This window comes from Hemitrygon akajei, chromosome 11, assembly GCF_048418815.1.
Source record: "Hemitrygon akajei chromosome 11, sHemAka1.3, whole genome shotgun sequence".
Taxonomy (NCBI): Eukaryota; Metazoa; Chordata; class Chondrichthyes; order Myliobatiformes; family Dasyatidae; genus Hemitrygon; species Hemitrygon akajei.
The window spans coordinates 145,267,101-145,280,948 of NC_133134.1; the positions used below are offsets into that span (position 1 = coordinate 145,267,101).

The 13,848-nt window shown below is 39.5% G+C and overlaps 1 protein-coding gene across 1 annotated transcript; it reads left to right on the plus strand.

The window, feature by feature from the left end:
- Window positions 1-1,561: 1,561 nt before the first annotated feature.
- LOC140736104 (vesicular inhibitory amino acid transporter) lies at window positions 1,562-4,911 on the plus strand. The gene is made up of 2 exons (XM_073061877.1): window positions 1,562-2,715; window positions 3,172-4,911. Exons 1-2 carry the CDS (start codon window positions 2,341-2,343, stop codon window positions 4,357-4,359), a joined length of 1,563 nt encoding a protein of 520 aa, XP_072917978.1. The 5' UTR covers window positions 1,562-2,340; the 3' UTR covers window positions 4,360-4,911.
- Window positions 4,912-13,848: the final 8,937 nt, after the last annotated feature.

Consider the following 13,848-nt stretch of genomic DNA (forward strand, 5'->3'; position numbering starts at 1 on the left):
AGGAATTCGTTTTAATTTTGACTACTACAATCATTCTTTTCGACATGCCTGCCTGTTCAAAGCAATATTACTTCTCAGCGAATACTCAATTTGCACTCTAACATTTAGTATAAAATGTATTTTTCTGCATTAACTCAGTGAAATTCAGTTCGCAAATCCGTATATATTGTAAGTGGTGTTAACCTTACGGAACGGAATTGCTTTCACTGGTGTGCGAAGATCTGTAATCGACATTTGGTAACTGCAGCAGAATTTAAGCAAAATGGGAGGATGTTGCTTTACCATCAGTCTGAAGCAACGCAAAATGTATTGGCAAAATTTATTTGCTGTCCCTAAAACTGCGGAAAATAAATGTAGTAAAAATAAAAACATTGCACAAAGTGAATTATGCCCATTTGTGATAAAGTTAACCGCCACTGCATCAATTCTATGAAATAAAATTGCAAAATTGCTCGCCCTCTTACAGTACCGTGAATATGCAAATTTACCGCTCGTAAACTAGCATAACATTTTTCCGAAAGGGTGTGTTATTTTAAACTCCTCGGTTATCTGTTTAAATCCATAATAATTTTCGTAGAGGTAAATGTGGCTCAGAGCCAAACCCGTCCCAACAACCCGGATTCATCTGCGGTACCAGAACAATCCCAGCTCGGCCAAACAGGGTATAACGAGTTCAACGTTGGGACCATAATAATTTCCATTCCAAATTGGCCCCGAGGAAAGTGTGCGGGAATTGGAATACTGCAGGAGATTTGAACTGAATTCCCATAGACTACAGCGCTAATGGATTGGTGCTGGTCTGAATTTAAAGAAAGGGGCATTGATACCTTTTTATTTCAAGAGAATCCTGAAAACCGCTTTTTAGCAAGTAGATATTGTAACTTTCTTCTTTAAATTCCCAACGAATGACAATAACCAGAAGAAATAACTTAAGGGTTTCTGCGAATTATATGGTCAGCGGATCAGACCCGGCTGTTTATTTGGAAGGGTTGAAACTCCATTAAAAAGCGAGGTTAATGTAAACATTAATAATAAAGAAATAACTTTCTCCTGTTTCGCGATGACTTCAGCAGTGGATGTTAATATCTATTAAATGGGCATTAAGAGAAATTTGGAAGTGTGTTATTTTTTTTAAAAGAAAACAATACGTGAAAAGTACTCAATGGATAATTTAATCGGTTCCTTTCCGACTTTCAAGGATCCGGACAAAATTTTGTGGTGGATTTCTGAATCAAATAACACGCGAACGTGGATTTACTAACATTTTTTTCCAAGAGCATCTCTCGCGACTACATAATGACAAGTTTGGCCGGCATCGGAGGAAGATGTGTTTCAGCGTTCCACCACGGCAACATCTGAACGTTTAACCGAAGCTGTGGGCTGGCGGCGGGGCGGATGCCTTTCCACATCGCATGTTCGTTCAACGCAGCGTTGGGACCGTTCGCTTGGTCGTTGAACTGGGGTAAGTGACGTTTCAAGTAGGTGGTGTGTGGTGGAGTGTTTTATCTGTGAAACATTTTTGCTTCACTGGCTGGAACTGACACAAAAGCAAAGTGCGCTTGGAACGGTTAACAAATAGTTCGCTATTCTGCCCATCCCCCCAAAAGTTCTCTATTCTGCCCATCCCCCCATCTCCCTGTTCCCGTCTCCGTCATAAAGATGTTAATACGTTTGGTTCATAAACTAGCTATTCTACCCAAAGAAATATGATTCACATTTATTGTCGAGGTAATGCAGTGCAGGTTTCAGAAAATGCCTAAAATGTGATATGCCCGTGATTTATAAGTGTATTAACTCCGGGTGCGAGCAGAGCTCGAGTTTTCTCTCGATGTATCGGATGCGAACCGAGCGCCCCTCCCACGTGAATGAACATAACCTTCTGGTGGATGGGTGAACGTGCTGGATTTGGAGACCTGCCCAGCAATGCGATGGCTGCGTTGTCAGTTGTACGACACGTCGCCTTTCATTCGTCCCCTTAGGCTCACCACGGCAGCTCTGGCATCATTCCGCTGAAGAGAACCAACAGGACCTTAGCGGCACAGTCTGGGCTAAAAATCGACGCAGAGACAAGAGGGGGAGAGAGAAATAACGCTTCTGCCCTGGATTTGCGTGTTTTCGTCGTTTACCGGTTTCATTAATTGTGAGTTAGAACGGCTTAGAATGCGGGACTCCAACTTTCAGAGCTGTCATGATCCACGTTAAAGACCGGAGCGAAAGCTACACTTACAGAAGAAATTGGAGATAGCAGTTTGGGATCCATTCCTCCTCCACCAATCTTTGGTGCACTGATTAAAAGTACCATCGTCTTTGCATAAACACTCTCCCAATAGCCGAGTAGCCATGGCGACGCTTATAAAAAGTAAGCTTTCAAACGTTGCGACTTCTGTTTCTAACAAATCTCAGGCTAAAGTTAGCGGGGTTTTCGCGCGGATGGGGTTTCAGGCGGCTACAGATGAAGAAGCGGTTGGGTTTGCACAATGTGATGACCTGGACTATGAGCACCGCCAGGGTTTGCAGATGGACATTTTGAAAACCGAAGAGGTGCCCGGAGAAACCGAAGCAGTGGATGAGGGTGACAGTCACTATCAGAGAGACGGAGCTGGTCTGCCTCCTTCCACCTCGAAAGACGGGGAGCCGTGCACGGAATTAGCAGCTCAGGGAAAGCCCAAAATCACTGCCTGGGAAGCAGGCTGGAATGTGACCAATGCGATCCAGGTAACTTCTCCATTCACTCATTCATTACTTTCAGTTGTTCGCCCTGGCGACGAACTGCAGATTTTGTTGTTAACTCATCGCGGAATAAAGTCGCGGCACGGGTATAGATTACATCTGATCTATATGATATTCCCTGGTCGAACATGATTGTGTAATGAAATACGTCTCGAGCAGGGTAATAGAAACCCAAGGGTCAATATACCATTAAATAGCCATGGAAGTAAATAACCTATATACCAAACAGTAAAATATGATGTACTTTGGTTGGAATTGTAACCATTTTAGTCAACATACATTGTATATAAACATTTGTCAATTTGTTTATAATTAAGCTGCAATATTCAGTCTTCTAAATGCTATGTTATTACAACAATGAGCTTCCCATTTAGTCTAAGAGTAAATGCGTTACATTGATGAGAAAAAAAACATTTGCCCACTTTACGTCGTGTCTTGCAGGGTATGTTCGTCCTGGGCTTGCCCTATGCTATTCTGCATGGAGGATATCTAGGATTATTTTTAATCATTTTCGCTGCTGTTGTGTGTTGCTACACGGGGAAGATCCTGATCGCCTGTCTGTACGAAGAAAACGAAGACGGGGAGCTGGTGAGAGTAAGGGACTCCTATGTAGACATTGCAAACGCCTGCTGCACCCCTCGCTTTCCAAAGCTGGGTGGTCGAGTCGTGAATGTAGCCCAGATCATTGAGTTAATAATGACTTGCGTATTGTACGTTGTTGTAAGTGGGAACCTTATGTATAACAGTTTCCCAAATCTGCCCATCTCTCAGAAATCGTGGTCTATTCTGGCCACTGCAGTGCTGTTACCTTGCGCGTTCCTTAAAAATCTGAAAGCGGTCTCCAAGTTCAGCTTGCTCTGCACTCTGGCACATTTTGTCATTAACGTCTTAGTGATCGCCTACTGTTTGTCTAGAGCCCGGGACTGGGCCTGGGATAAAGTCAAATTTTACATTGATGTCAAAAAATTCCCGATTTCCATAGGCATTATCGTTTTTAGCTACACTTCACAAATCTTCCTGCCGTCGCTGGAGGGCAACATGAAGAGCCCCAAAGAGTTTCACAGTATGATGAACTGGACACATATTGCAGCGTGTATACTCAAAGGACTGTTTGCTCTGGTAGCTTTCCTGACCTGGGCAGATGCAACAAAAGAGGTCATCACAGACAATCTCCCGTCTACTATCCGAGCAGTGGTTAACATTTTCCTAGTGGCCAAAGCTTTGCTCTCCTACCCGTTGCCATTCTTCGCAGCTGTAGAAGTCTTAGAGAAGTCCTTTTTCCAAGAGGGCAGGATTGCCATGTTTACTAATTGTTATGGGGCCGATGGTAAAATCAAATCCTGGGGGTTAGCTTTAAGATGCATCCTCGTGGTCTTGACCTTGCTGATGGCTATGTATATTCCCCATTTCGCTCTGCTAATGGGCCTGACAGGTAGCCTCACGGGCGCTGGCCTCTGTTTTCTGCTCCCCAGTCTCTTCCACCTCAAACTTCTGTGGAGGCAGTTGCAGTGGCACCATGTATTTTTCGATGTCTCCATCTTTGTTATAGGTTCTATATGCAGCGTGTCTGGGTTTATCCACTCGTTAGAGGGCCTGATCGAAGTGTTCAATTCGAATGTAAGTGATTGAGGGTGTATTTGGGCATGTGTTACGTTTCTCGTAGATCTACAAAGCATCTCAGATAGTCGCCAATTTTAATTTCGTGCAAAATCCAAAAAAAAAGTTACCTAAAATGGTCCAATATCTGCATTATTGTGTGAAAAAAAAACTACAATTAAATTATCACCGCATTGCGGCAACCGACGCTACTACAAATCAACGTGATATAATTGAAGATGGCAGGCCAGCCTTCAGAAATACCTTGAGGTACTTCCAGAGTATTCCCAACATGCAGTGGTGCAGGAGTCTGCTAGAATCAACACGCTTCCTGACATTATAGGATTTCAACAGTCTTTAGGACAGAGATGGAAGCGTCTTAAAATCCATGTTTAATATATGGAAGAGAGTATATGTGCTAACTAAGCGATTGTCTTATGAATTTGTGGAACTGTTTTAAAACGTATGTGTGGTGTGGTTATACATGGCGGAATGTAAAAAAAAGTTTATCTCGAAGCATACATTGTGTAATATATATATATATTTAAAATATATATGGTCTAATAAATGAGAGTATCTAATTCATTTTTGCTAGTATTATTTAAAATGTCGAAATCGGCGCAATAACTTGCATTTCAACAGGATTGGCCGATCTTTGTGCAAAACCACATCGTTTTTTAATTCAATTCGACATGTTCAAACAACAATGACGCCTGTGCATTAAACGCTCATGGTAGAAGCTCCACACTATGTCCCTATGTGAACGTTTTTAAGTCCATCAGTTTTTAAGTTATCTATTCATTTGGCCCTTTTTCCGATCACAGATCTATCACCCTTTCTAAATAAACCACAGACCGCATCGCATTTCGTTCTTAGAACGGTCTACGGATGGGAGGTGGTTGAGGAGATGCTACTAACTTGAATTTGGTTATTAATGGCGTTATTACATTAATAATTGACACAATACGAATTATTGGCCACTTGGTTTTATATTAGCATACCTGTTATTTCATTTTGAAATTATCCATCAAACAGTATTTGATTTCGCTACAATTTGTAAATTAGCGGCAATAATAGTTCAGTGTTGAGTGTACTGCAATGCGATATCGTTGACTTGAAATATTAGAGCTGATTGTTTTTTTTAATCAAGCATTATGGCTTATTAGCAAACTGCATGTTGCTGAACACAAATTCTAAAATTACAACTTTTTAAATGAAACAACAAAGGAATATATCATTCAGCATCTTATCAAATTTCACGTCACATTCCGGCGGTAATAAACCTGATTCTGATTCTGAGTCAGATTTGATCCACATGCATGTGTCCTTTTATAGTTCAAGTACATATTTGAAAAGGGCGTGTTTTAATACAGGTAAACAAATAGCTACGCATTTGTGAAATGGGAATGCGCCCGTATCGATTAAGTTATCCAACCTTGTAAGCATTGTACCTTGTAGGGCGTTTGATGTTTGCTTATTTTATTAGATCGTTTTTTTTAAAGAAGAAGGACGTCTCAGCTTGAATTTATGATAGGAAGCTTATTGGGTCTTGCGCTGGAAGATAAAAAATAAAACCAGGTGGAAAGAGTGATCTTGCAGGAAATTGGTCCCGTTCGACAAGAAATAGAACAGTTTTCCCCGCGGTTTTTAAAAATATTGTTATTTCTGCATTCTTTTCCGATTTATTTAGATTTAAAACTAAATCGGTGCAAAGTACCTGATTGTTCTGTACTTCTTACGCCGGATCGTTTACCGGGAGAGCTGAAACAATTCTGACGCAGAACTGTTTAAGGTAACCTACGTTATTCCCCTCTTTACCAGCTGAAGGTCACCCTAGGTACAGATAGTAATCGACAGCATTGTACTCCCCCTCTGCGTGTTGTTACACGATGCAGCTATCCTTCAAACCTTTTCTGTTAAAGGTCATTGTGCCTGCTGAAAGATTTAAACGCAAGTTGCTATATTAATACTGAATCCAATTTTCATCCCTTTCTTGTCTCTAATTATGCTAATATTTTAAGTATTGGCACATCGGCACCCGGTTTACGGAGCACGTTGATCTAGCTTTGCATTTTGTTCCTTTCCGATGTCGCAATTATTCGTCAATGAGGAAACGAAATTCAGAGGGAAAGCAGAATGATTTTAAAAATATATATTTAGAACAAGTGCAAACGCATTGATGCTTCAATCGTTTGTGTGGGACCGCGTAATGAGCTGCTTTCCTCCCAACCAGGTGCCGATCGCCCATTGTTCGTCGCCAAACTGATTTCCATTGCCTTGTTAAAAAGTCATCAGAACTAAATTTTACTTGAAAGGCAGCATTTAATCTTGTCACTGATAATTATCTTTTCAATCATTAGCCATTCCCCTAGTGCACTTATTCACCGATTGTTGGCACTGAGTAACGATTCCCTCGCAGACATCGCGCTTATAAAACAAAGCTAGTTCACGTTACATTCAAGAGAACTCCCAGTGCAAGAAGTTGGTTAAATGCAACTGTGTTACACCTTCGTTTTCCGTACAATTCAACATTTTTAACAATTTTGGTGAAATGGATGGATCATCGTACATAAGTGGATGGTTCATTAACAATTGTCTTTATCGAACATTCAGTTTAACAACTGAATTCCTTGTTATAAACGAAATCTGTAGGGGGGAAAGAAATAATGTATACCATGCTCCGTCTTCCAACAGAGAGACGGAAAGATGTGCAGGCAGGTAGATTTAGACTGACACCAGGGTCGGTGCAGGCACGGGCCGAAGGACCATTTTCTGTGCTGTACTTTCTGTTCGATGTTGTTTAGAATAACGTAGCAACTTATACTTAAATAGTTCAGTCTAAAGGAAATTACTCTATATAAGGTCATCATGTTACTCTACCAACTGATAATGGAAGTCCAAAGGTAACGGAATTTAATCGGAAGTAATTTTTAGCGTTATATTAACGTAAGGAGAAATACATCACCTTTTCATTGTTTTTTTAAAATTCTAATTGGCAACTGCTGGGATGAGGATACTGATTATATTTTTAAAGATTACAACCAAAGTCAGGACTTCCAACTTTTGTTCCCGCCCCTTAAAACCCATCGGGCCTGTCGGCGATATTAAGACAATGTGCATTGGCGAAGCTGGCCAAAATGTCTCCACTTATTATGACAAAAATATATTCCGTGCACGGTGGGAATCTTGGGGGCGTCCCTGCAATGCGGTAAAATAGGACGGTTAGTAGAGCGCTCCCAAGTGGCAAATTATTCAACTACACGGTTTCCAGAACAACGTTTGGTGTTAATGTAAGGATCAACAACCCCGCGTATATTTCCAGAATATGAAACATGATATTTAATTTGTTTTACTATTTCCGACGCTGACTGGTCTACTGTACAATTTCAGTTTTTCCCCATTTGATTTCCTGTGTCTGGAATTGTCTGTCTTTGCAGTGTGGCGTTTGACAGGTTTCGCCAAAAAGAGAGGATTGAGGACGAAGGACTTCGTGCTGAGATTTGCCCGCTCTGATGCTTGTCGTAGTCGACCTTAGTTTCTGTTACTGCGAACCATAATTGCAAAGAGTAAGGTCAGCCCAGTAAGCACTGCAGATTATTTATTGCGCATTTCAACAATATAGTAACTGAGAACGCTCCGTAGAAATATACACTTCATAAAAAATTATAAGGGCGCAAAATCAGAAATGCGGTTTAAATAACGTTAATTGCCCTTGTCCAAAGCACAGCACAGAATACAGCCAATACTCCATTTTCTTTGGAAATTAAAAATCATTGAATGAAATTACACGTACTTCTTCACATTGAAACGTCCAAGCTCTGCACGATTTTTGACTTATTTAATAAAACAAGCCAAATGCCAAAGAACGACCAGTTAAATTTGCCTACTTAAAATATTCAGAGAAACATTTCACTACTGCAAGTAACCAGAACTACATTTCATACCTGAAATAATAATAATCATCTTAGCATTTATGCAGTCTCAACCCGCTAAGTCACAAAATACCCGTGGGTGAGCAATGCCATATGGTCCATCTCCATCCATGGTAGAAACTCCCTTCGCAGAATCTCCCCATTCCAGAATCCCATGATGCAGGAGAAGGAAATTGGATTGAGTTATCAGTCTTAGTGTGAAGAAGAATATCTAGGCACTAATCCCAAATCGGCACCTAATTATGCACTGCTTTCTTTTAAGTAATATTGTCTTATATACCTACTGACTCTGGCCTCCATTTTAAAGATTTCAATATCTTCGCCCTTTCTTGAAGATGGATATCAGGAATTAATGACGGAATTATTAGTTTGGACCAACATCAGGTATTGATTGAGCTCTGAATGTTTTGGATGTTCCCCTTTGAACTGTATTTCAGATTCTGTCTTCTGAAAAATGAATTATAAACTTGAACACTTTATTGGTTGTTTATGTCTTTATGGTGATTGCACTTAGCAACCCAAACAAATGAGTAATTTAATTCACTATTCAAGTACTTTGATCCATTTGATAAACATGGTAGTACTGTTTCATATAGCTTGTACTTGCAGTATAAAGATGATAGGATGATAAAATGCATTTAAGTACTGATGTGAGGAGAAAGAATTTCATTTCCATTCCCAATCTAACAAGTACTTGTTCAGTTAGTGAGAAGAAGAGATGAGAGGTTATTGAAAGGCCAGTTTGCAAAGTAGTTGGCTTAGAAAATCACCTTCTGTCTGGTTTCCCTGTGGCAATTATGAGATTTAAATTGGAAATTAAAAATACGCTATTTGCTAAGTTGTTTTATTAAAAAGCTTCATTTTGATCAAGAAAATCAGGAACATTAGTGTAAATTTCATTTGCTGAGTATTTTATAAACATAGAAACATATAAAACCTACAGCACAATACAGGCCCTTCAGCCCACAAAACTGTGCCGAATACGTCCCTACCTTAGAACTACCTAGGCTTTACCCATAGCCCTCTATTTTTCTAAGCTCCATGTAGCCATCCAGAAGTCTCTTAAAAGACCCTATTGTTTCCACCTCCACCACCGCCGCCGGCAGCCCATTCCACGCATTCACCACGCTCTGTGTAAAAAACTTACCCCTGACATCTCTGTACCTACTTCCAAGCACCTTAAAACTATGCGCTCTTGTGCTAGCCAGTTCAGCCCTGGAGAAAAGCCTCTAACTATCCACATTATTTTATAGAAAGTTAAAAAAGTAGTAAGAACTTTTAAATTTATTCAGATTAAATTTTACAGTATATAACCCAAGGTCTAATAGTGGATATGCACTTACACATACACACTCCTTTTCTAAATAAATAATGCTATTTTATTATATTATAATTGCTATCCTCCAATTGAATCTGCTATCCAATCCACAGGCTAATGAAATTTTTAAGATGAATACCGATGCAGTCAATATTCCTAGGGCTACTTCTCATTGGATTCAATGATATAGATTATTAGGCCCTGGAAATTTATCATTCTTAGCCCCTATTAACTCCCTAAGCATTATTTCTTTACTAATACTGATATCATTTGTACCTCCTTCTCTTGAGATGCTTGGTTCCCTATTATATCAGGAAGATAATATTCAAAGAAAGAATAAAAGTACATGTTTAATTATTCCACCATTTACTCTCTCTCAGTTATGATATTCCCTCTTTATGACTGCAGGGAAGTGAAGTTGTCTTCAATTGCCTTCCTTTTCTTCACGCATTTATTGAACTTTTTACAGCCAGCTTTGGAGTTTACTTCCAGCTTAGCTTAGTATGATCTTTTAGCTCTTAACAAGTATATTTGTTCTCCTTTGCTAAACTCTAAACTGCTCTCAACCCTCAAGTCTGTTATTTTTTCTCTGCCAATTTTATGTTCTTCCTTTTTTGAGCTGAATACTGTCTCAAATTTCCTTTACAGTACTGTATCCTGCCTTTTGTTTTCCTTCTCACTATTTCCTTCCTTCCTGACGAAAGGTGTTACATTTGCAATTTTCCAATCTAATGGAATCCTTACCAATCCATTTCTTTTTGGACCCAATGTAGAGTCCATTGGGGCATTTCAGTCTCCAGCTCCCACAATCTGCTCAGTACCACTTCCCTGGTGATTGTACTTTTCCTTCATTCCTCCCTCCCAATTCCTGATTTACCACTTTCTTTGCATAAGCATGCAGTCCCTAGATGTCTTTCCTTATACTTTGAACTGAACGATATTGCTATTTTGATTTGTTCTTGATGCACTGAGAGAAAGTATTTAAATGAAATCAAAAAACTTCTACTCTCATAAAAAGTGTGTTAGTCCTGTATTAATTAAATATCCGTTCATGTTCACATATTGCCTGCAATGGGCTTCTCAGCTGCAATGAACAATGATGAATGTTCTCTGGTGTCTGCTGCACATGCAATCAATATTTTGATATACAAGATCATCTTCATTGAATTGATATGACCCTAATGCATAAGATAAGGAGACTTAACCTGCAGGGAGAAAGCTGTGGTATTCTTTGGTGATGTCCTGCAGTCAGGCTGTAATGTCCACAGAGGTCAGAGAAGGTATCCTAAGGGAATAAAGTCATCTCATGCATTGTCCCTCAAAACAATTTAAGTTCCAGCACTCAAATAGTGGACGTAGGCAGCTAAACTTTGCTGTCGACAGCAGACAGAATAGTAAGCTAGTCCTTGAAGTATACCGTATAACCTCCCTATAGTGAGATATCTATATCAAATTGGGCTTAAAATCTCCTTTGGTGTTTAGAGCTTTATGGACAATGAACCCAATACCATCACAACCTAAAGTGACGCAGTCAACATAATAGTCAGTTACCCATTTGAAAACTGACACCATTTACAGTATTGTCCCTGATTTGTATTGGGTAAATCCAATTACACACAAAATATTTAGGCAGAAATAATAGATGTTAGGACATTTCAACTGTAATTTCTAAGGCAGCAATAAATCTTGGTTTTGTTTCTTTTCTATCTTGACTGTCTCTAAAGCTTGCTGGAAATCTAGGGATTATTATGTGCTGTGTTTTTAACCTCATCATCTACAATTATGTACAATATAACTTTTAATGTAAAGAATACCTTCTGAAAGCATGTCTCTTTCAAGTTAACAGATGCCAATTTTTTATGCCTAATGTAAATTCACAAGCCTTTCATAAGCAGTTTTTTTCATCCATTTATTCAGAAATAGATAAATCAAAGAGCTACACTAAACTCATAAATCACCTTAATTTTTAACTTGTGGTCACCAATAAACATTATGTTCACAACAACAAAATGACAAGGAATGAAACACAGACATGGTAACAAATGTATGATGCACTTGCTCTTGATTGGGTTTGCTCAACTAATTATTTCTGTCACATTGTTCTAATTATATTTGCTAGCTCGATTTATTTATTTATATATTTATTGAGATGCAGCTCATAACAGGCCCTTCCAGCCCTTCAAGTCAAGCTGCCCAGCAACCCACGATTTAACTCCAGCTGAATCATGGGACAATTTGCAATGACTAATTAACCTGCCAACTGGTATGCCTTTGGACTGTGGGAGGAAACCTGGAGGACAAGCTCCTTACAGGCAGCAGTGGGGGATGACTGATTCTTGCTGAGCAATAATTTGCATTTCAAATTCCAGGAACTGGTTAATTTTATCAAACATAGACATCAGTTACTTAGTTTGGCAAGTGATTCTTGATCCACAGTGAAAGGTCCGACACTAATTCCTTGATCAATAATCGTTATCTTCTTTTCCTAATTAAGAATTAAGTGTGTGAATTCTGTACAACCATAATCCACTATTACATAGAGAAAAAATGCCTATATTGTTGCTAAATTGTCAAAATCTGCTGTGTTTTAAATTAATACGGAAGGGAATTTCCATATGTATGAAATGTCATTTGACTTTAGTTTCCATTGAATGCAAATACAGTACCTGTCTATTGTACTTGTATTCAAACTATTATTCTTTCAGTTCTACACCGCCGTCATAGAGCGCATGCTCTTATCAACTGTTAACTGTTATCAATGGTTTGGTGCAGCACCCACTCACCATATACAAAAAGTGCAGCAATCTGTTCGGTCATTAGAAAAGGTCGTTGGCTGCAGTCTGCCATCACTGGATGTGTCCAAGCCGAAGAAGTGGGTAGGAAAAGTCACGTGGACACTACCCACCCTGCAAACTCCCTTCTGGAAAGTGCTATAGGGCTATTAAAACAAAAGTTTCACATCATCTCCGAAATTTCTTCCCCCGGACAGTTAATCTGATCAACCATTCTAGTTAGCTACCCCACCCTCGCTACTACACTGCTCTGTAGACAGTTTAAACCACTTTTTATAGCGTTGTTTACATTGTAAGTATGACCTAGTAGATAGGTCATTTAATTCCATATCCGTACTGTATATGGCAACTAAGTTGATCCTTGATCCACTGCAACTCATTAAGAAGACAGAAAGGCCCATGTTTAAAATTAATTCCAGACTGGCCATTGTTCGTTTTAGCTGTGCTGTCAGTGAAACAGTATAATTTACCTTCAGTACCAACTGTTTGGGGAGGTGGAGATCAAAAGCTAGTGCACCATTTTCAGCTGACCTCGGCCAACTGTAGCTGTTGCTGGTGGTGCTGGGAGTCAGCTGCTCCCCTGCAACTAAGTTGCATATTTGTCCAGATCTGCTCTAAGTCCAAGTCATTCTACTGAGAGAGAAAGGTGCATCTGCCACTCCGCTCTATCAATGAGCTGCACATGAAGTGAAGCCTAGTGTGAGACTGGAGTGTCCATTCATTGAAATTGGATTTCCCAGCCTGGAAGCCAGGAAGAAAAAGTAAGTTTAATCAATTACTGTTGCTTATTTTGTTTCAAATTATTTACTGTTTTAATTAATGTTGCCAATTTTATCTAAATATATTTTAGTACTTTACATCTATTGTGCTAATTTTTAACTGTCTCTCAACAGTTGACTTCTTTTAACTTATCATTCAGGCATTGACAGGTCATTCCAAGAACAAAGCACAGCAGTAGGCTGCTTCTGGTCTGCTTGTTGAACCTAGATGAATCCTGGGTGTGGGGATGTTTCTCAGCTAGATCTCCATTTCCACTCAGGATGGACTTGATGGACATGAGTAATGTGAGGTGAGCTGGCTCCACCCAATTTGACGCCATACAACATGGGTACGTCCCTAGAGAATTGAACACAGGAGTTCCAGTGGCCTGTTACCATTCATGATCCAGGGAAAAACAAACAAAACCTGAATGTGGGTTATTTCAATACTAGAGGTATTGCAATACTTCAAGTGTACTTTCAGAAGAGATTACAATGATGCAAATTTTAAATATTTCACGTATAGGTAGGTAAAATGCAGAGAAACCTTGAAAGGTCTGTCCTAAACATTTTCTCCAAAGTTGCACTACAAATAAATATTGGAACTCAGCCTTCATTCACTCAAGGGATGTGAACTTCACAGCTAAGCCTGCATTTAATTGTCCATCTACTAGTGCTCTTAGGAAGCTGGCACTGAGTTAGACAACAAAATATAGGAGCAG